The 21,327-nt window shown below is 49.4% G+C and overlaps 1 protein-coding gene across 1 annotated transcript in view; it reads right to left on the reverse strand.

Annotated features, from left to right (window-relative positions):
- PEX6 (peroxisomal biogenesis factor 6) overlaps window positions 1–21,327 on the reverse strand; it is a 141,099-nt gene that overhangs the window by 91,613 nt on the left and 28,159 nt on the right. Inside the window, exons 2-5 of the mRNA XM_086925819.1 lie at window positions 21,000–21,169; window positions 17,482–17,565; window positions 17,268–17,370; window positions 16,230–16,366 (exon numbers count right to left, since the gene is read on the reverse strand). Coding sequence (XP_086781945.1) covers window positions 16,230–16,366; window positions 17,268–17,370; window positions 17,482–17,565; window positions 21,000–21,169 — 494 coding nt within the window. The remainder of the gene's footprint in view (window positions 1–16,229; window positions 16,367–17,267; window positions 17,371–17,481; window positions 17,566–20,999; window positions 21,170–21,327) is intronic.

Here is a 21,327-nt window from a genome sequence, read left to right on the forward strand (position 1 = left end):
GGGAGAGTTACCCATCCTCTTGGGGACTCTCCTCGTCGAGGCGGAAGAACCGGGACAGGCCATCCGCGTTGGCGTGATCTGGCCCAGGCCGGTGTTCAACGGTGAAGTCCATACCCTGTAGGGAGATGGACCAGCGTAGTAACTTTGGGTTTTCCCCCCGCATCTGCATCACCCACTGCAGGGGTCGGTGGTCGGTCTGCACCCGAAAGTGTGTGCCAAAAAGGTAGGGCCGGAGCTTCTTGAGGGCCCAGACCACAGCGAAAGCCTCCCTCTCTATGGTGCTCCAGCGTTGTTCCCGTGGTAGGAGTCGCCGGCTGATGAAGGCCACCGGTTGATCAAGGCCTTCGGCGTTCACTTGAGACAGGACTGCCCCAATGCCATGGTCGGAGGCATCCGTCTGGACGACGAACTCCCGGCTGTAGTCGGGGGCCTGGAGCACAGGGGCGGAACACATGGCGGCTTTCAATTGTTCAAATGCAGCTTGACACTCTGGGGTCCAGTTGACTTTCTTGGGCTGATTCTTTGACGTGAGTTCTGTGAGGGGCCCCACTATCGTACCATAGTCTTTCACGAACCTTCGGTAATAGCCCGTGAGGCCCAGGAAGGCTCGTACCTCGGTCTGGGTGATGGGGGGCTGCCAGGACTGGATGGCGGCAATTTTTAGCTGTAGAGGGGCCACCAGGCCGCTTCCCACCTGGTGCCCGAGGTAGGTTACAGACCCTTGCCCAATTTGACACTTGCTGGCCTTGATCGTGAGGCCAGCTCGCTGAAGGGCTTGTAGCACTGCTCGGAGGTGGTGGAGGTGCTCGGACCAATGGTGGCTGTACACAGCGATGTCGTCTAGGTAGGCGGCGCTGAACTCTTCGAGCCCCGCAAGGACCTGATTGACGAGCCGTTGGAATGTTGCTGGGGCATTCTTCATGCCGAAGGGCAGGACTGTGAAATGGTAATGGCCATCGGGGGTGGAGAAGGCAGAACGTTCTTGCGCCCGGGGTGTGAGGCCGATTTGCCAGTAGCCCGCCGTCAGGTCGAAGATACTGCGGTAGCGGGCAGCTCCCATGCGGTCGATTAGTTCATCTGCCCGGGGGATGGGATGTGCGTCTGTTCTGGTGACCGCATTCAAGCCCCGGTAGTCGACGCAGAACCGGAGTTCTGGTGTGGTGCCGGGGGCAGCTGCTTTGGGGACCAGTACTACAGGGCTGGCCCAGGGGCTGTCTGAGGGCTCGATGACCCCGAGTGTGAACATCTTGGCTACTTCTTCCTGGATGCAGGCCCGTACCCGATCTGGCACGCGGTAGGCCCGGTGGCGGATAGGGGGGCTGTCCCCCGTGTCCACATCGTGCACACACCAGGAAGTGACACCTGGGGTGAGGGAGAACAGGCTGGCGAACTGTGACAGGAGGACTCGACACTCCTGGCGTTGCTCTCTGGTGAGGGCCTCCGAGAGTCGGACCCCATCCACGGAGCCGTCTTGCTCCCGAGTCCGTAGGAGGTCAGGGAGGGGCTCGGAGTCTTCTTCAGCCCCATTGTCTGTGGCCATCAGGAGGCTGAGTTCTGTACGTACAAAGTGGGGCTTCAGTCTGTTAGCGTGGAGGACCCGGAGGGGGTTCCGGGAAGATTCCATGTCGATGAGATAGGTGGCAGGGCCCTTGCGCTCGACTACTTTGAAGGGCCCTGTCCATTTGTCTTGCAGGGCGCATGGCTCGGTGGGGGACATCACCCATACCTGTTGGCCAGGTTCAAATTCAATGGATGAGGCATTCCGGTCATACCACTTTATCATGTCCTCTTGGCTGGCCTCTAGGTTAGCTTTCGCCAGCTCCCTGAACCGCCGGGTCTGGTTGCGGAGTGTTAGGAGGTACCGGAAGACATCTGGAGGGTTCTTTAGCGGGGGCATCTCCCAGCCTTCTTTGACTAGGCTGAGCGGTCCCCGTACTGGGTGTCCATATAGCAGTTCAAACGGGCTGAAGCCCAGTGATTTCTGGGGGACCTCCCGATAGGCGAAGAGGAGGCACGGCAGCAGCACATCCCACTGGCGACGGAGGGGCTCTTCCAACCCCCCGATCATCCCCTTTAGCGTGCGGTTGAACCGCTCAACGAGTCCGTTCCCTTGAGGGTGATAGGGGGTCGTGAATCGGTAGGTAACCCCGCACTGTTGCCAGAGGGATTTCATATATTTAGAAATAAAGTTCGTGCCTCTGTCGCTGACGACTTCTCGGGGGAAGCCCACACGGGAGAAGATTCCCATCAGAGCCCGGCCGACTACCGGGGCTGTCACGGTCCGCAGGGGAACAGCCTCAGGGTAGCGGGTGGCGTGGTCCACTAGCACCAAGATGAATCGATGGCCTTGTTTTGTGCGCGGGTCCAGGGGCCCCACGATGTCTATCCCGACCCTCTCGAACGGGGTGGTGACCACGGGAAAAGGTTGCAGGGGGGCCTTTAGTTTGCGGCCGCTCTTTCCACTGGCTTGGCACGTGGGGCAAGATCGGCAATGCTGGTGTACATCGTTCCTCATTTTGGGCCAGAAGAAGTGGGTCACTAGGCGACTGTAAGTTTTATCTTGTCCCAGGTGTCCTGCCAGGGGAACATCGTGGGCCAGGTTCAGCAGAAAGTCTCTAAAACGGAGGGGCACCACTAGTACTCGGCTGGCCCCCAGCTCTGCGATTCTTTGCTCACTATACAGCAGATCATTGTCCCAGTAGACCCAGTGAGTTCCGGAGGTATCCCCTGCGCTTTGGGCGAGCGCTTGCTGGCGGAGTCCCTCGAGGGAGGGGCAGGTCTTTTGTTCTTGGCGAAATTGTTCTTGCGTGGGCCCCCCCTCTTGAGGCCACTGGTCGAGGTTAGCGAGGTCGGAAGGTTGAGCTGGTTCGGGGGGGACGTCACGGTCGGTGGTTTCGGCTGGGGCGACCGGAGGCGGTGGCGCCGGCCATTCGGGCTCTTCTGGGCGGTGGTTGGCACGGGCGGCCATGGACCGGGTGGTGACGCACGCCCAGTCCGGGACGCCTAACATCCCCAGGTGTTCTCTTCGTTCTACGGCTGCCCACGGGGAGCTTTCAAGGTCATTCCCCAGGAGGCAGTCCACGGGGGCATCGTCTCGGACCGTTACCTTCAACATGCCGGAGACCCCTCCCCATTCGAAGGGGACGCAGGCCATCCGACACAGGCTTTCTGAGTTATCGGCTGAACGTACAGGGCAGAGAATGTTCGGTAGATACTGTTCTGGGGTCACCAGGTGACAGCGGACGGCTGTTACACTGGCCCCGGTGTCACGAAGGGCTTCGGCCCGGCGTCCATTGATGCTCACCCACTGGCTGTACTTCTGGGTGTTAGCGGGTAGGGGGACCCGCGGGACCATGTCTTTCCCCCCTAAGCATGCTAGGGCCATGGCGGCTGGCTCCCATTCTTGATGCTCTTGTTCATATTCCTCTTGTTCCTCTGTGATGTGTTCCTCCCCTAGAGCAGCAGCGGCTACTTGTCGGGGTCTTGGGCTCTGGTACTGGGGGCAGCTTGGGTCGTTTGCGTAGTGGCCGACTCGTTGGCATCGATGGCACGTAACATTGGCTCGGTATCCCGGTCGCGCCGGGGTGCTGCCCCGGTTGGCCGGGGGGGTGGTGCTGGTAGCGGGGGCGACCGGGCCGTTGTCTCTTCCGCGTCCTTGGCCCCCTCCTCCTCCTCTGGGTCGGTGCTGACCATTGTTGTTCCGGTTCTGTTCGTAGGACCCATTCCGGCCCACTCTGGTGATCTCCCACCGGTCAGCTTCGGCTGCGAGCTGCCGGGCATCTGTTAACTTGCTGTCGAGGAGGTGCTGGCGGAGTTCAATGAAGCAATTGTTCGACAGATGCTCCCATACCATAAGATTGAACAGTTGTTCGTAGGTTGTGACGTTGCTTCCTTTGATCCAGCCCTCGAAGGCTCGGCTAAAGTAGTTTACATAGTCCACCCAAGTTGTACCCGGGATGCGGGTGCAGTCTCGGAACCTCTGACGGTACATCTCGGGTGTGAGGCCATAGCGGGTGAGGAGTGCAGCTTTCATATGGTCATAGGAGGTCATCTGGTGGTCCGGGAGCTGTAGTAGGGCATCACGGCCCTCATTGAGGAATCTCCCCCATAGCCCGGCTCCCCAATCGCTTCTATCGATCCGGTGTGCAGTCATAGCGATTTCATAAGCCTTAAACCATTGTTGGATGTCGTCCTCTCGGAAGTATTCTCGCACGACATCTTTGGGGATGTGTACCTTTTTCTCCGTTGCCCCTGGGGTGTGGGTTTGCTCGGGCACCCCTACTCCTTTATTCTGCTTGCGTAGGTTGATTTCAGCTAGGTTCCGCTCGTGTTCGTACGCCAGTTTCTTTTCCTCGAGCTCCCTTTGTCTCTGTTTCTCCTCTCTTTCTTCTCGGAGACGCAGGTGCTCTAAGTTGATTTTTTGTTCGGCCAACTTAAGTTCAACGTCCATTTTGAGTCGGGCCATTTCCAGCTCGTGTAGTCGGGTTTTTTCTCTTTCCTGGATCTCGTCTTGCGAGAGACCCGTTCTTCGCTCTTCAGGGGCTGTGGTGGTTTTTTCTGCGGTGCTTTGATCGGGGGTTCCGGCAGCCCCGGTTTCTGCCCAAGATTCTAGGGCATGCTTAAAATCGTCTTTTGTACTTAGTCCGGTGGTAGCGATACCTAGTTCGATGCAGAATTGTTTTAGTTCCCGATGGCTGTACTCATCCAATTTCTCCATCTGGAACTTCTCGGTTGATCCGCTTTCTTTAGTTGTCATTGTGATTTCGTCGTGGGGTGAGCTACTCTCTGTACGTTTATGCGGTGATTCGGATCGCGCCGCTGGCCACCAATGTTAGACGGACCGGGAGGGTCGGCCGAGAATAAGGGGAGAGGTCTCCGGGGAGAGCCGTCTCCAACGATTGTACAGACAAGTAACTTCCCCCCCACAGACGGACACCACACAAGGTTAAAGTTCAACGAGACTTTATAGGCAATTCTTCAAGTTACGATGAATGATACAAGGAGGTCTGGACTCAGGGGTCCCCTCGGTTCTGGTCTCTGGTTTGGGAAAAGGGGTAGCGGGACAGTCTTGTTACCAAAAGGTGGATATAGCTCTCAATCCTCGAGCTCGGCGTTCTAGATGATCGGGCCGCGGCGGAGCCAGCAGGTCCCGAGATGGACGAAGGAATCGACGGTCCGCGGCGGAGCCAGCAGGTCCCGGTGAAGATGACGGTTACAAACGGTCCGCGGCCACGCCAGCAGGTCCCGGTGACGATGAAGGAAATGAAGGTTGCGAAGGTTGCGGCAGCGACAACAGGCAGGACGATGGTGCACAAGACAGAGCTACGGCAGCGCCAGTAGTCCGTCTAGGATGAGTTCCTCTTTGCGTCTCTCGACTCCAAGATACAACTGCCTTCCTGCTCTGGAGCTGCCCCAGTTATAGGGCTGTTGTGCTTTGATGTCCGGACCCTCGCACTTGGAGGTCGGGAGGTCCAAGATGAGGGAGTCCAGACACCCAGCAGGGGGGTGGAGCCAGCGCCCGGGGAGGCGATGGGCGAGCGGCACTTGGCGGGGGAGAGCCATCGACACCTCTTTCTCCCATTGACTTGCCAAGTAGCCCGCTCACCTCCTGGGTGGATGGTGGTGCCGGGATGTCTGAGGCCTGGCCAGGCCCAGGGTTGAGGTCGATCGGGGGCCAGGCGGCCTCGTGGTGGAGTGTCCAAGATGGCGCCCCAGGATGGGCGCGTGGGCCGGCAGTGGATCGGACCCACGAGGTCGGCATGCTCGAGGGCAGGGGTCCCTGAGGGGACGGAGGACGTGCAATGGTGGGGTGTGGTCCTTGCGGGCCCTGGCTCGGGCCTGGTTGGGCTGGGGGAGAGCGGCCCTTCATGTGGCCTGTCCAACAGCTCCTGTACCCATCCATGAAGAATTCACCACTGGAATCCCAAGTTTCCTGGAAACCCAGGATATCATGTTGTGTGATTAGCTTTAACCATCTTTCATCAGAGACTTTTTTCTTTAGCCCAGCAACGTTCCAGCTCATTGCAGTGACATGACAACCGCTAGCTACTGTAGTGGCATCCCGAGATGGTGAAGCAGTGGGTGGTTGTCAATCGTTAGTGTCTAGCGTAGAGGTGTTTATAAGAGGATGGAACCTATTGCTAAGTGTAATCCCTGGCCCCTGGCTAAGGGTATGCTGTACTTCGGGTGCTATTACTGGAGCACTATTTGGCCTTGCCCTCAATAGTGCCTGCTGGGTTTGATAGGATACAATGGACTTCGCTCCCAGTCTCTCCCCACTGCCTATATAGGCTGGGCCATAAGGGAAGTTAATTTTGGGTTGAAGGTAGGTGGGGGGAGGATAAAAATACCCTAAAGGGAGTGGTCTGATACTTCCACTCACTAGGTCAGAACCATCCCAGAGTAGGGAGTCTGCAATGTTGGGTGTGTTAAAGTTGACAATCACGCAGTCTCCAACAACGCATTTAGGCCTCCTCCCCACCCAATCCACCCTTTGAGCAGCTATAATATATTTACCCACATCCAAACTTCCACTGCTAAACTGAGCACACCATCTCCTAGTTCTGTTTAGCAAGTCTAAATCAGATTCCTTCTGTTGTGGTTTAAGGCGCGGAATCCCAGTTAGGATGACAACTAAGCTTGCTGCCTCCGGGGGAAGATCCACTGGGCGGCTCAGTCTTTTACTGGGCTCACTGAAGGGGTACTATGTTAGTAACAAGGACCCCCTGATAAGGATAAATATCCTGGGACAGGGCAAACAGTATGTGTGAAATAACACTCCCAGGCATACAATAAATTACACAATAGATTGAACAAACAAACTAGTGCAGTTAGAAAAAATACATTTTTAATATAATTAAAAGTTGATAATAAAATTCAGTGCAATTTAGTCAAACTTGATAAAATAACAATATGGTGATACATGTGTATTCACAGAATTTTTTTTTTTAAAAAGGTAAGATGGCATCCAGTCGACGCGTTTCGACATTAAGAATATGCCTTCATCAGGACTTTACCATCAATTTCTGTAAAAAAGATCATAACAATGTTTTAATATATTCATTTCCTATCATCCAATGATATAACTGTACTAGCTTCACGTTTGTTCATAGAATTCTATTGGTAACAAAAGATATTTTAAAATTTATGATATACCGCTTTTTATAACTAATTATCAGACACCTATGCGTATACCTAAAAATTCTACAGTAGGCCCTATTATGTTTGGTGTGTGCTGACAGGGAGATTCACATAATAGTAATGTATTCACATTTCTCAAACTTAAACCTTTGCAACATGATACATTTCAGTGTGATTTTAACAATGATAAAAACAAATTTCACATTCGCATAATCAGAGAAATAGTATTGTGTTAGATTATTCCTTTTTCATGACACAATAACTCACTCACATTTCATCAAATTCCATATGACTCTTATTGTAACAAAAGGACCTATCAGCTTTTGGGCACAAGAACAGACAAAAGATAGAAAAAGAGGACAGAAAAATAATAGTGATGTTTTATATCTATCTTCTATGTTAACCCTTACTATAATTAACTACTAATTTCATGGTTGTGTGCATTTTATTTTCTTACCTAGAGTACTACTCGTATGCAAGAACTGTATTGTATTCTTGTGGTATTGATTTATTAAAGGTCCAGAGAGATGACACTTCCCTATAAATAAAGGAATGCATTTTAGCTGGTGGCAGCTGTATTCTCATTTCATGTATCGGGGTCGACATAATTAAAATAACTTACCCCTAAAGAGTTATGGGACGTTCCTCATCTGGGGTCTGTTGTTCGGTATGGCACCACGACTAATGTAGTTTTAAACAGATAGAAACCTAATATTTTAAAACAAAAATGCAAAGAAAAGAACTTATATTTTCAATGAAGCTTCCTTAATTTTTATAGGCTAGATATAGCTAATATTTATGCTTACCAGAGGTTATCTAAGCGCTGTTTCTTAAGGTTGCCACTCAATTATGTGTCTATTTCTTATAGGCGTAGTATCTACTGTTCAGTTAGACTGCCGTTTTGCTTATTACTCCTGATAACAAGGAGAGAGGGCAATGGGTTTAGAACCTGTTTCTTCTCAACATTTGCGCAATTTTGTTTTAAGGTGGTGGCTTTCCACCGCTGTTTTGTAGTGCCACACCTGCTCTTCATATGACCGTTATTACTATTAGAGCGGACCTGAAATTTTGACAGCCTGCCTAATTAACAAAAAACGCTTAAGCTTAAAAATGCTTCATGCTAAGCGCCCTTCTGTTTACAAAACGCGTTCCTTCTTTAGAGCCTTCCGTATTAAGTACCCCTCTCGCTTTTAAAGCGTTCCATGTTCGGAGCCTGTTTACCTTTGTTTAAGCAAAAGGACGCTAATTCTTTTTAATTCCGTTCTCCCCTCGTGGTCTCCGATTGTAGTATACGGCGGTAGCGTCACCTTCACTCTTTTAGTGTTTCGCGCTGTACGCACGTTACTCCTAGCAGGAAAGGAGCGGGTTTTAAATTTTGCGCATTTACCAAATACACTCTTAGTCTACGGTAGCGCAACGGGCATAATATCTTACCGGGATAGGCGAGGGTCTATGTCAATAAAGGTTTCTCTTCCAGCGAGTCAGCTTTCAGGAACGGCAGCCCTGATTAGCTGAACTCGCGATCCTTTTAAAGACGACCAAAATTATTGGTGCACGTGCGTGCAGAATTATTTTAAAGGGACAGAGAGTATTTCCGCATATTTTTTATTTAATCTAATCGTTTGTTCTGATCCTCATTGTGTTTCCCATTATTGTCCAAACTCGAGACAATATATTTCACAATAATTGGACCCAGGGGATCACAAGTGTGTATTTAACTTTTTGTTTTCAAATTACCACCTAAGGAATGACGAGCATTTCAATGTGGTTTAAGACATTTAGATTCCTTAACAAATTACTGATGACACCCTAATATTAGTTATAGTGTATGTTTCTTCTCTGGTAGTAGGATAGGCATCCAGGGTAACTACGCCTATTCTTTTTGAGTATATCAGGTCTTCAATATTCCTGGGACTACTTCATTTATTTAGGCTGAAAAAGGTTGAGCCACAGATCCTAGTGCATCCGTAATTATTTAGAGGTATCATAAAATTGCATTTTCCCAGGGCAAATCATTGTTAAGGCCATGGCTAAAGGTTTTAAGGGAGAAAATCCAAAAAACTTCACGTTTTTTTCGTATCTTCTCTCCTCCCTTTGTGCGTGTGAGGGAGGAGAGAAGATACGAAAAAAACGTGAAGTTTTTTGGATTTTCTCCCTTAAAACCTTTAGCCATGGCCTTAACAATGATTTGCCCTGGGAAAATGCAATTTTATGATACCTCTAAATAATTACGGATGCACTAGGATCTGTGGCTCAACCTTTTTCAGCCTAAATAAATGAAGTAGTCCCAGGAATATTGAAGACCTGATATACTCAAAAAGAATAGGCGTAGTTACCCTGGATGCCTATCCTACTACCAGAGAAGAAACATACACTATAACTAATATTAGGGTGTCATCAGTAATTTGTTAAGGAATCTAAATGTCTTAAACCACATTGAAATGCTCGTCATTCCTTAGGTGGTAATTTGAAAACAAAAAGTTAAATACACACTTGTGATCCCCTGGGTCCAATTATTGTGAAATATATTGTCTCGAGTTTGGACAATAATGGGAAACACAATGAGGATCAGAACAAACGATTAGATTAAATAAAAAATATGCGGAAATACTCTCTGTCCCTTTAAAATAATTCTGCACGCACGTGCACCAATAATTTTGGTCGTCTTTAAAAGGATCGCGAGTTCAGCTAATCAGGGCTGCCGTTCCTGAAAGCTGACTCGCTGGAAGAGAAACCTTTATTGACATAGACCCTCGCCTATCCCGGTAAGATATTATGCCCGTTGCGCTACCGTAGACTAAGAGTGTATTTGGTAAATGCGCAAAATTTAAAACCCGCTCCTTTCCTGCTAGGAGTAACGTGCGTACAGCGCGAAACACTAAAAGAGTGAAGGTGACGCTACCGCCGTATACTACAATCGGAGACCACGAGGGGAGAACGGAATTAAAAAGAATTAGCGTCCTTTTGCTTAAACAAAGGTAAACAGGCTCCGAACATGGAACGCTTTAAAAGCGAGAGGGGTACTTAATACGGAAGGCTCTAAAGAAGGAACGCGTTTTGTAAACAGAAGGGCGCTTAGCACGAAGCATTTTTAAGCTTAAGCGTTTTTTGTTAATTAGGCAGGCTGTCAAAATTTCAGGTCCGCTCTAATAGTAATAACGGTCATATGAAGAGCAGGTGTGGCACTACAAAACAGCGGTGGAAAGCCACCACCTTAAAACAAAATTGCGCAAATGTTGAGAAGAAACAGGTTCTAAACCCATTGCCCTCTCTCCTTGTTATCAGGAGTAATAAGCAAAACGGCAGTCTAACTGAACAGTAGATACTACGCCTATAAGAAATAGACACATAATTGAGTGGCAACCTTAAGAAACAGCGCTTAGATAACCTCTGGTAAGCATAAATATTAGCTATATCTAGCCTATAAAAATTAAGGAAGCTTCATTGAGAATATAAGTTCTTTTCTTTGCATTTTTGTTTTAAAATATTAGGTTTCTATCTGTTTAAAACTACATTAGTCGTGGTGCCATACCGAACAACAGACCCCAGATGAGGAACGTCCCATAACTCTTTAGGGGTAAGTTATTTTAATTATGTCGACCCCGATACATGAAATGAGAATACAGCTGCCACCAGCTAAAATGCATTCCTTTATTTATAGGGAAGTGTCATCTCTCTGGACCTTTAATAAATCAATACCACAAGAATACAATACAATACAGTTCTTGCATACGAGTAGTACTCTAGGTAAGAAAATAAAATGCACACAACCATGAAATTAGTAGTTAATTATAGTAAGGGTTAACATAGAAGATAGATATAAAACATCACTATTATTTTTCTGTCCTCTTTTTCTATCTTTTGTCTGTTCTTGTGCCCAAAAGCTGATAGGTCCTTTTGTTACAATAAGAGTCATATGGAATTTGATGAAATGTGAGTGAGTTATTGTGTCATGAAAAAGGAATAATCTAACACAATACTATTTCTCTGATTATGCGAATGTGAAATTTGTTTTTATCATTGTTAAAATCACACTGAAATGTATCATGTTGCAAAGGTTTAAGTTTGAGAAATGTGAATACATTACTATTATGTGAATCTCCCTGTCAGCACACACCAAACATAATAGGGCCTACTGTAGAATTTTTAGGTATACGCATAGGTGTCTGATAATTAGTTATAAAAAGCGGTATATCATAAATTTTAAAATATCTTTTGTTACCAATAGAATTCTATGAACAAACGTGAAGCTAGTACAGTTATATCATTGGATGATAGGAAATGAATATATTAAAACATTGTTATGATCTTTTTTACAGAAATTGATGGTAAAGTCCTGATGAAGGCATATTCTTAATGTCGAAACGCGTCGACTGGATGCCATCTTACCTTTTTAAAAAAAAAAATTCTGTGAATACACATGTATCACCATATTGTTATTTTATCAAGTTTGACTAAATTGCACTGAATTTTATTATCAACTTTTAATTATATTAAAAATGTATTTTTTCTAACTGCACTAGTTTGTTTGTTCAATCTATTGTGTAATTTATTGTATGCCTGGGAGTGTTATTTCACACTCACTGAAGGGGTACTCCTGAGGTCTAGGGGTAGGTATCGTATTAGCCCTCCCCAACTCCTCGAGCCCTACTGATTGGGGCCTCCGTGCTAAATCAGTATTTTTATTAAGTGAAATAGGTGCAGGTAAATATTGCGAGCTGCGCGCTTCCATTGGCGAGCTGGATAAAGCCGCAATTTATGTTATACCCCTCCCTTCATGTTCAAGGGCCACACTACTACTGGTGTGGGGCCGGCAGTGTGGGCAATGTGTGAGTGGCTCTGTGAGATATTTGTCAATCCTTTCACATTTTTTCATAATGTTATCAACACATAATTTGAGGGTGTCCACAATGTCTTTAGCCAAGTTCACCAGTAAAGGTTCCAGACGGGATTCGATTAAGCCCTCCACTACCCCCACCAAATTGTCCTGGAAGCCCTGGACTGTCTGTTTAACCGCTTTTGCACCGTGTACTTCATGTGGCTTCTTCCTGGATGAGTTTTTAGCCTTATGACGCGTGTTTGCAGTAGAATCCACATGTACAATATCGCTGCCCGGGCCATGTGGAGAGGTAATAGCCCTAGGGACAGAGGAGGCAGTAGAAGTAGTGACTTCTATGGTGGGTTCCAGGGGGATGTGTGTAACGTGCTCGGGGACCACTATGTCTATTACATTCCTCCCCTCTGTGACCGTGTGGTCAAGCCCCAGTTCTTTTTCCGCGTTGGCAATTTCGTCATTTAAGGCCCCCACTGCAGATGTCAGATATGATATTATAGTCTCTGATTTCTTAGGGACTTTAGCCTTCTTACCTTCTCCACCATTCGTTGTTAACTTGCGTTTGCCCATTGCGAGGAGCAGGGTCTCTGGCCCTACCCTACCTCCTCCTGCCAACGACTGCCAAAGACTGTCCCGCCCTTGTCCCGGGCTTATCCCGGGCGCGTCCCGCGTAGGCGGGAGGTGAAGCCGGTGCTTTGTAGCGCCTCCGGGCGCAGCACTCGCGTCACTGGTGGTGCGCCGGGCCCCGGGGCAGCTGGGATCTGTGGTCTTCCCGCTGTCGCCCAGTCCCGGTCCGGCGTGGGAGAGACAGCCGCCGCTGCCCACACGGCCTCCCCAGGTGCAGAGCAGGTGAGTTGGTGATCTGGCCGTTGCCCTCACGGCGATTGCCCAGCTGGTTCCGTCCCCCGAGGCTCTCTCGATGGAGCCGGTGCTTTGTAGCGCCTCCGGGCGCAGCACTCGCGTCACTGGTGGTGCGCCGGGCCCCGGGGCAGCTGGGATCTGTGGTCTTCCCGCTGTCGCCCAGTCCCGGTCCGGCGTGGGAGAGACAGCCGCCGCTGCCCACACGGCCTCCCCAGGTGCAGAGCAGGTGAGTTGGTGATCTGGCCGTTGCCCTCACGGCGATTGCCCAGCTGGTTCCGTCCCCCGAGGCTCTCTCGATGGAGCCGGTGCTTTGTAGCGCCTCCGGGCGCAGCACTCGCGTCACTGGTGGTGCACCGGGCCCCGGGGCAGCTGGGATCTGTGGTCTTCCCGCTGTCGCCCAGTCCCGGTCCGGCGTGGGAGAGACAGCCGCCGCTGCCCACACGGCCTCCCCAGGTGCAGAGCAGGTGAGTTGGTGATCTGGCCGTTGCCCTCACGGCGATTGCCCAGCTGGTTCCGTCCTGCAGTCAGTTCTTATGGTCTTAAGTCGTACGATCCTGTAGTTGGTGCTTGTGATCTTAAGTCGAAGGATCCTGCAGTCAGTTCTTATGGTCTTAAGTCGTACGATCCTGCAGTTGGTGCTTGTGATCTTAAGTCGAAGGATCCTGCAGACAGTTCTTATGGTCTTAACCCCTTCGATGCTCATGACGGAACGGTTCCGTCATGAGGCACAGTGGAGCTGTGCTGATGACGGAACCGTTCCGTCATGAAACTATAATGATAATGATTTTTCAGTCAGTTCTTATGGTCTTAAGTCGTACGATCCTGCAGTTGGTGCTTGTGATCTTAAGTCGAAGGATCCTGCAGTCAGTTCTTATGGTCTTAAGTCGTACGATCCTGCAGTTGGTGCTTGTGATCTTAAGTCGAAGGATCCTGCAGTCAGTTCTTATGGTCTTAACCCCTTCGATGCTCATGACGGAACGGTTCCGTCATGAGGCACAGTGGAGCTGTGCTGATGACGGAACCGTTCCGTCATGAAACTATAATGATAATGATTTTTCAGTCAGTTCTTATGGTCTTAAGTCGTACGATCCTGCAGTTGGTGCTTGTGATCTTAAGTCGAAGGATCCTGCAGTCTGTTCTTATGATCTTAAGTTGTGCGATCCTACAGTTGGTGCTTGTGATCTTAAGTCGAAGGATCCTGCAGTCTGTTCTTATGGTCTTAAGTCGTACGATCCTACAGTTGGTACTTGTGATCTTAAGTCAAAGGATCCTGCAGTTGGTGCATGTGATCTTAAGTCGTACGATCCTGCAGTCTGCGCTTGTGATCTTAAGTCGAAGGATCTTGCAGTCTGTTCTTATGGTCTTAAGTCGAACGATCCTGCAGTCTGTGCTTGTGATCTTAAGTCGAAGGATCCTGCAGTCTGTTCTTATGGTCTTAAGTTGTGCGATACTACAATTGGTGCTTGTGGTCTTATGGCAAAGGCTACTGTACCTCTCCAGTCAGCAGCAGCAGCAGATCTCATGTCAGACGTGCAGAGAAAGACAGACCTCACCGTTTTGGTGTAGTTCTTCCTGAGAATGCAGTCACTTCTACAGACAGGCGAGTAGCTCTTCCTCTTTCCAGGTCACTGTACAATGGCGCTCTATAGGCTTTCACAGAATCAGGCCCAGTCTGGAAGAAGGGTAACAGTCCAGCACAGACTCTTCTCTGGGTCCTTGCATTCAGGACTCCTGTGTACTAAGTTGAGTACAGTGAACCCAGCACTCGCTGGCATGCGTGTGCTCCTTCAAGCCTAGGGGAGCATCTTTGTGTTATTCTTGGACAACAGACTGAGCCGACAAGTTCTGACTGGTTCAGGAGCGGTGTGTATTTGCTTCCATCTGGATGCTTGGTCAGCTCAAATGTGAATGGAGCTGATCACAGCACAGGAAATGAGGGATGGTTGAGTTTCACATAGGCAGGGCAACCATACCCTGACATGAGAGGAGCTGCAGACCTCTTTAAAGACCAGGTATACAGAGTTTGTGGTGGGGGTTCAGGCTGAGATGAGTGCAATGAACATCACTTCTGCACGAAAGTAACCCCCATTTTCAGCAGCACACAGACGTGTGCACCAGCACTTACAGTCCATTCACAAACCACACATACACATGGACACAGCAGGCATCCGTTCAAATATTTCCCAGACGTGATGAAGGCAAAGGATCCCAAATACGAGGACTGAACAAACTGCTTAAAGGGTAAAGCTTTTAGAAAGTTCCCCAAAGGGGTATTAACTTGAAACGCCTGAGCTGTGCCCTGCACTATAATCACTGTTAGCTAGACCATACTTGGAGATACCACTCAGAAAGGGAGGTACACTTTGGGTCTCCCTCTGGCTTCAGACCATAGCCCTGATGTCAACAAAATCTTTAACTGTAGGAGCATGTCCTGTGGGCTCACAGAATTGTTGTGATCGAAGAAGAGAATCAGGCAAGGCCGTCCATCAGTGTGTGGGAGAGCATCACAGCAAAGGACTCTCGGTCAGCAAAGGGAACTGGTCCTGCAGCTCGTCAGCTGCCCAGCTCTCGCCTTCTACAGCCCTACTCTATATCCTAAAGTATAGCTAGCCATCACAGTGACAGACAGAACCAAGCAGCACAAAGCAAGAGAGTGCACACAGAGGCCTTCCTTACAGACAGACAGCGAGATCACTGCAGTGTGGTAACACCAGACCCAGCATTGCCAACACAACAGCGATCAGTAATTCTGGGATCACCTACAGATCTTCATGGAATGAGAAAAAGGCGCAGTCAGTGTTGCTGCATCGACTTCCCATCTAAGGCCAATCTTCTTTGTCTGGAAAAATCCAGACAAGTTTGACCTGGAGGATATGCCCCCAGTAATGCTGCTGCCACAGGATACCAATTTGGGAAAAGACTCCTGTTTCTGATCAAATCAAGACTCAGGGGCCAGTTGTTAAGTGGGTCTGACAGTACATCACTCAAGAATAATTCAGCACCAGCAGACACTACAGAGAGAGACTGCTACAGCACTGATAAACACCCACAGAGAGACAAACAGTAGAGAAAGCGACACACAGATCCTGAATGTGCCCACATGAGAGACAATCACTACACACAAACACAGCTCCCACTGATACCTGGCACCACACACACCAGAAAGACAACGATCAAGTGAAGTCATTGACAGAATTATTAGCGGGAGGAAAACATCATAGCCAGCCCTCAGAGTCAAAGAAACGTCTCTGTCAGCCACATCAAGAGTAGTAAACATGACTTGTCCTTCAAGGTTAGCAGGTTCAATACAATCAGCAGAGCCGTCAACAGAGCAGCAACAGCCCCTTCTGTCCTCATGCTGAGAAAAAAAGGCGAAGACCAACGCTAGACTTACCTGTTCCTGAGGTGCGGCTGAAGAATACTGCAGATCCGATCCACAGCATGCGAGAGGCCAGCAGGAGACAGGCTGCCCCAGAACACATGGCCATCACTGGAGGGGAAAGATGGCACATAGCTGTGTGTGGGACCTGCCTTGGGGAGATGGAAACAAGAACACATGCTGAGGAGGCTGAGACTCGACATGCATAGGGGAAAGAGAAACAGGAGCACAGATCAACCTGCCTAGGGGAGAAGAAAACAGGCTCAGATCAACCTGCCTAGGGGAGATGGAAACAGGAGCACAGATCAACCTGCCTAGGGGAGATGGAAACAGGAGCACAGATCAACCTGCCTAGGGGAGATGGAAACAGGAGCACAGATCAACCTGCCTAGGGGAGATGGAAACAGGAGCACAGATCAACCTGCCTAGCGGAGATGGAAATAGGCACAGATCAACCTGCCTAGGGGAGATGGAAACAGGCTCAGATCAACCTGCCTAGGGGAGATGGAAACAGGAGCACAGATCAACCTGCCTAGGGGAGATGGAAACAGGAGCACAGATCAACCTGCCTAGCGGAGATGGAAATAGGCACAGATCAACCTGCCTAGGGGAGATGGAAACAGGAGCACAGATCAACCTGCCTAGGGGAGATGGAAACAGGCTCAGATCAACCTGCCTAGCGGAGATGGAAATAGGCTCAGATCAACCTGCCTAGGGGAGATGGAAACAGGCTCAGATCAACCTGCCTAGGGGAGATGGAAACAGGAGCACAGATCAACCTGCCTAGGGGAGATGGAAACAGGAGCACAGATCAACCTGCCTAGGGGAGATGGAAACAGGCTCAGATCAACCTGCCTAGCGGAGATGGAAATAGGCACAGATCAACCTGCCTAGGGGAGATGGAAACAGGCTCAGATCAACCTGCCTAGGGGAGATGGAAACAGGAGCACAGATCAACCTGCCTAGGGGAGATGGAAACAGGCTCAGATCATCCTGCCTAGGGGAGATGGAAACATGCTCAGATGAGCCTAGTCTCACCCAGCGTTGTCTCACCTGGTACAGCGTTGTGTTATTTGTGTCCGCCAGGTATCCAAAACATGTTTTTTCCCCCTCTCGGCCAACAATCTTCTTCACTTTAAAGTAAATATCTGGGCATCTGAAAGAGAATAGAAACATCTGAACCTAGGAGGATCCTCTGTTCCCATTTCTTGGCGCTACACGGGACAGTCATCTCTCTGCTCAGTGCTGGCTCACACATCCCACCTACCTGGAATCAGCTTCTGGGTTCACCTCTAGATACGCAGGCTGGTCACACGTTGGAACACACAGAACATCCCCAACCTGTACTGCCCTGAAAGAGGAAAGGTAGCAGTCAATGGCAGTCGTCTGAAGAAAAGAAGGCTCACATTCCTATTCTCACTCTGTCATTCCATCATATCGAAGGCTCCGTCCAAGACTGCTAATGGCATCTCTGGAACAAACGTGCATTTCCAGAGTCCTACAAGCGGATTGGCTGCATAGGACTAAGGTCAAACATCAAAGTTGTGTAAAGAGGGCGAGTGGATTCAGAGACCTTGTGCCCACAGCAGTGGCCTATCAGGAACAGGAAGAGAATGTATGCGTATGTGGGTATTTATGTAAAGCGAGCCTGGGGCAACAAAGCGCTGCACAGTGAGCATGAGAGGAGATTAGGAGTCTAATATATATTGCCCTAGGCTCGCTCTACAGAAACACCATCAAATGCACAAAGTCTCTACCCGTTCCTGGTGGCCACAGCTGTATGAACAAGAGTTGAGTTTAGGGAGGGGACGGGACTATGTAAAGAGACAAGATGTCGTGTTCTTTCAGGGGGCATTTCCTGGGCTCTCTCCTGAACTGAAGACCTGATGGGGATGGGGGTGTCTTTCAATTCAAGACCTTCTATTGGGACTGGAAGAGAAAAGGGTATCTGTTCCAGAAGCTCCTCTGGCTGCCATCTGGGGCGCTCTCAGCACGAGCTATAAACAAGTCAACACATCTTTTTAGGCCCGCTGTCCTTAACGCAAGGGTGCTGGTGAGATTGACACCTGAATGGGAGTGATCATAAATTATGAATGGATAAAGGAGTATATGATATGGTTTAATTTCCGAGCTGTGGATCTCTTCGAAACGCGCTTAGGTGCCCCGGCTGCAGCCAAGGGGTGACTGGCACCCTCACGGACAGTGCATCTGAAGGAGCACGTCAACACGCACCCTCCTCAATTGGTCCCATCTCAGGTACACAGGCATCGTCCTATCCCGAGGAAGGTCTCATCTCAGCTCCACAGGCAGCATCCTATCCCAAGGAAGGTCCTGTCTCTGCTCTGCAGGCAGCATCCTATCCCGAGGGAGGTCTCATCTCAGCTCCGCAGGCAGCATCCTATCCCGAGGAAGGTCCAATCTCAGCTCCAAAGGCAGCGTCCTATCCCAAGGATGGTCTAATTTCTGATCCGCAGGCAGCGACCTATCCCGAGAAAGTTCCCATCTCAGGTACGTAGGCAGCGCCCTATCCCAAGGAAGGCCCCATCTCAGCTCCGCAGGCAGCGTCCTATCCCAAAGGTCTCATCTCTGCTCCGCAGGCAGCGTCCTATCCCGAGGAAGGTCCCATCTCAGGTACGTAGGCAGCGTCCTATCTCAAGGAAGGTCCCATCTCAGCTCCGCAGGTAGCATCCTATCCCAAGCAACGTCTCATCTCAGCTCCGCAGGCAGCGTCCTATCCGAGGAAGGCCTCATCTCTGCTCCGCAGGCAGCGTCCTATCCCGAGAAAGGTCCCATCTCAGGTACGTAGGCAGCGTCCTATCCCAAGGAAAGCCTCATCTCAGGTATGCAGGCAGCGTCCTATCCCAAGGAAAGTCTCATCTCAGCTCTGCAGGTAGTGTCCTATCCCGAGGAAGGTCTCATATCAGGTAGCCGACTGCTATCTGGGCTGCCACCACTGAGTCTCACTATAAAAATTTAACATTTCAGGACGCGTCTCCCACCTGTGGAATATTTCCACCTTCACATAAATAATCTTAAGAACCTTCCATCTTGCTTGGTCATGTCTACAGTCTGGTCTTATCCACTCCATCCCAAGGGTGTATATAAGGACATCCACCTCCTAAGTATGAATGGACTCTTCTCCTCCCACGTGGTTATCGCTGGAAGAACACTTCAGAGGCAATTGAATACCAAATGCAATAGCCTAATTCTTGATCTTGCTTATAACTGGTGGTATGTAAACACAATTTAGGAAATAGAGCGGTCTGGTAAGCATGTCAGACACAAAGGATTTAATGATTATTTCATCGGGGTTAGGTGCTTCACCCCAAATATTGTTTTAGTACAACAGTGCTACATGGTGCAATCAAAACCTCACTGGACCAATTGGGAATTAGTTGTTTCTCCGGTCAAGGAATGTTTGCAAAAAATAGTGCCAATGCCAAACTGTCCATCATCCCCTTTGGTATGGCTTTGTTTGCCCTCAGTTGGCAGGGTATGCCCAGATGTGGGTCCCTTGCTCACTCTACCACTGGATTCAAAATAGCCTGGATGATGAGGATTATGAATCGGAAATGGGTCCCAGGATGCTCGTTTCCGGTCCAGGGAAGACATGGCTTGGCAGTTCGGGCTGGACTGTTCCCATAAGGCATATGGCCATATCTGAACTGGGGTGGCGGAGTGAGCTAAAGAATTGTGATGGATTAAACCCAGATCAGTTGACTGGGGGTGAGTGTTTGATGTGTTCAAACGCTCCGTCCATCATCCCCTTTGGTAATGCCAAACTTTGAAGCACAACGGTCAATAGCTTTGTTAGACACATGTCTGTGTGATCTTGGACTAGCCAGCCAAGGACCCCCCCTAGAATAATTCTGGCACATTGTTAAAAGGATGCAATGATAGTTGGAAGAAACAGAGCACACTTCTGTACACTCCGAGTGTCCAGTCTGACCCATCTACACCAGCCACACTCAAGATATCTTTCTCCTTCAACTCTCCACTCTGATATTCCCACGACTTCATCACCCGACAGAAGTACCTTACCTCGAACACCCAAGAGAGAGTGCAGTGTCTGATTGTCAACAGTGTGAAATAACACTGTTGACAAATCTAAAAAGATCTAAAGCCCAGTAGTCTGCACATAATTTATACAAAAGTGCAGTCTGGCACCAGGAAACCTTGGGAGGGTCTAAAAGTGTCCTGGGACCACTGGAATGAAGGAAACAAGTTAGCGGCTGTCTTTCTTTGAAGGATAATGGTGTTTGATGGTCCTACGCTTCATAGTCATTCTTTTACTTCACAGACACTCAAGGAGGGTTATTACATCGTGTAAAGCTGATCTTTTCCCTCAACTCTCTAAACTCAAGGCTCACCACAGTAACTTCTGCTCCTTCTGGATCCACAGAGAAAGGGCTTGGTCACTGGAGGGATTCGCGTGGTTGGGACTAAACTTCATAGACCCGTTACTTCAAAAATACAAGATTCCTCGCTCAAGACAGCCCCACATAAAGGACACAAGCACATTACCAGCAGCTCTCAATGTACACTGGGTGGGAATTACCCTTCACTTGCCTGGCCTCTCCAAACAAGGCACATAAACCGCAGGGCGGAGGAGAGGGCTTATGTTGTTACCAACCATGTCATGCTGCAGCTAGTCTCAGCACATGCAACCCAAGTGTGTGCTAATAATGAAAAAGGAGAGGGCCATGGATTTCAATTCCCTCATTCATGCACCTCCAGCAATGAAGTTCACACAAGAATAAAAGGACATTAGCTTTAGATGCGCACCTGGGGGTCTGGAAGTGCTGGTACAGTAGGGTTTCGTAGGCTCCCTTGATGCTGTAGGTGGGCGAAGTGACTATCTCAATCACCAGCTCCTTGGCAAATGGAGGCACAGACAGGAAGGACTGACTTCTCTTCGCCCCCTGGTCCACGGATGGAGGATCACGAGAGAACCTCTGTGAATGAGAGCAAGAGGCAATCCATTCAGAAGGCAAGGCTTGCATCATGGTCCGTAAGAATCTATGCTTCGTGATCCCTAAGAATCTGTGCTTCATGAGCTCTAAGATTCTATGCTTCGTGATCCCTAAGAATCTGTGCTTCATGATCCCTAAGA

This window comes from Lissotriton vulgaris, chromosome 6, assembly GCF_964263255.1.
Source record: "Lissotriton vulgaris chromosome 6, aLisVul1.2, whole genome shotgun sequence".
Classification (NCBI taxonomy): domain Eukaryota; kingdom Metazoa; phylum Chordata; class Amphibia; order Caudata; family Salamandridae; genus Lissotriton; species Lissotriton vulgaris.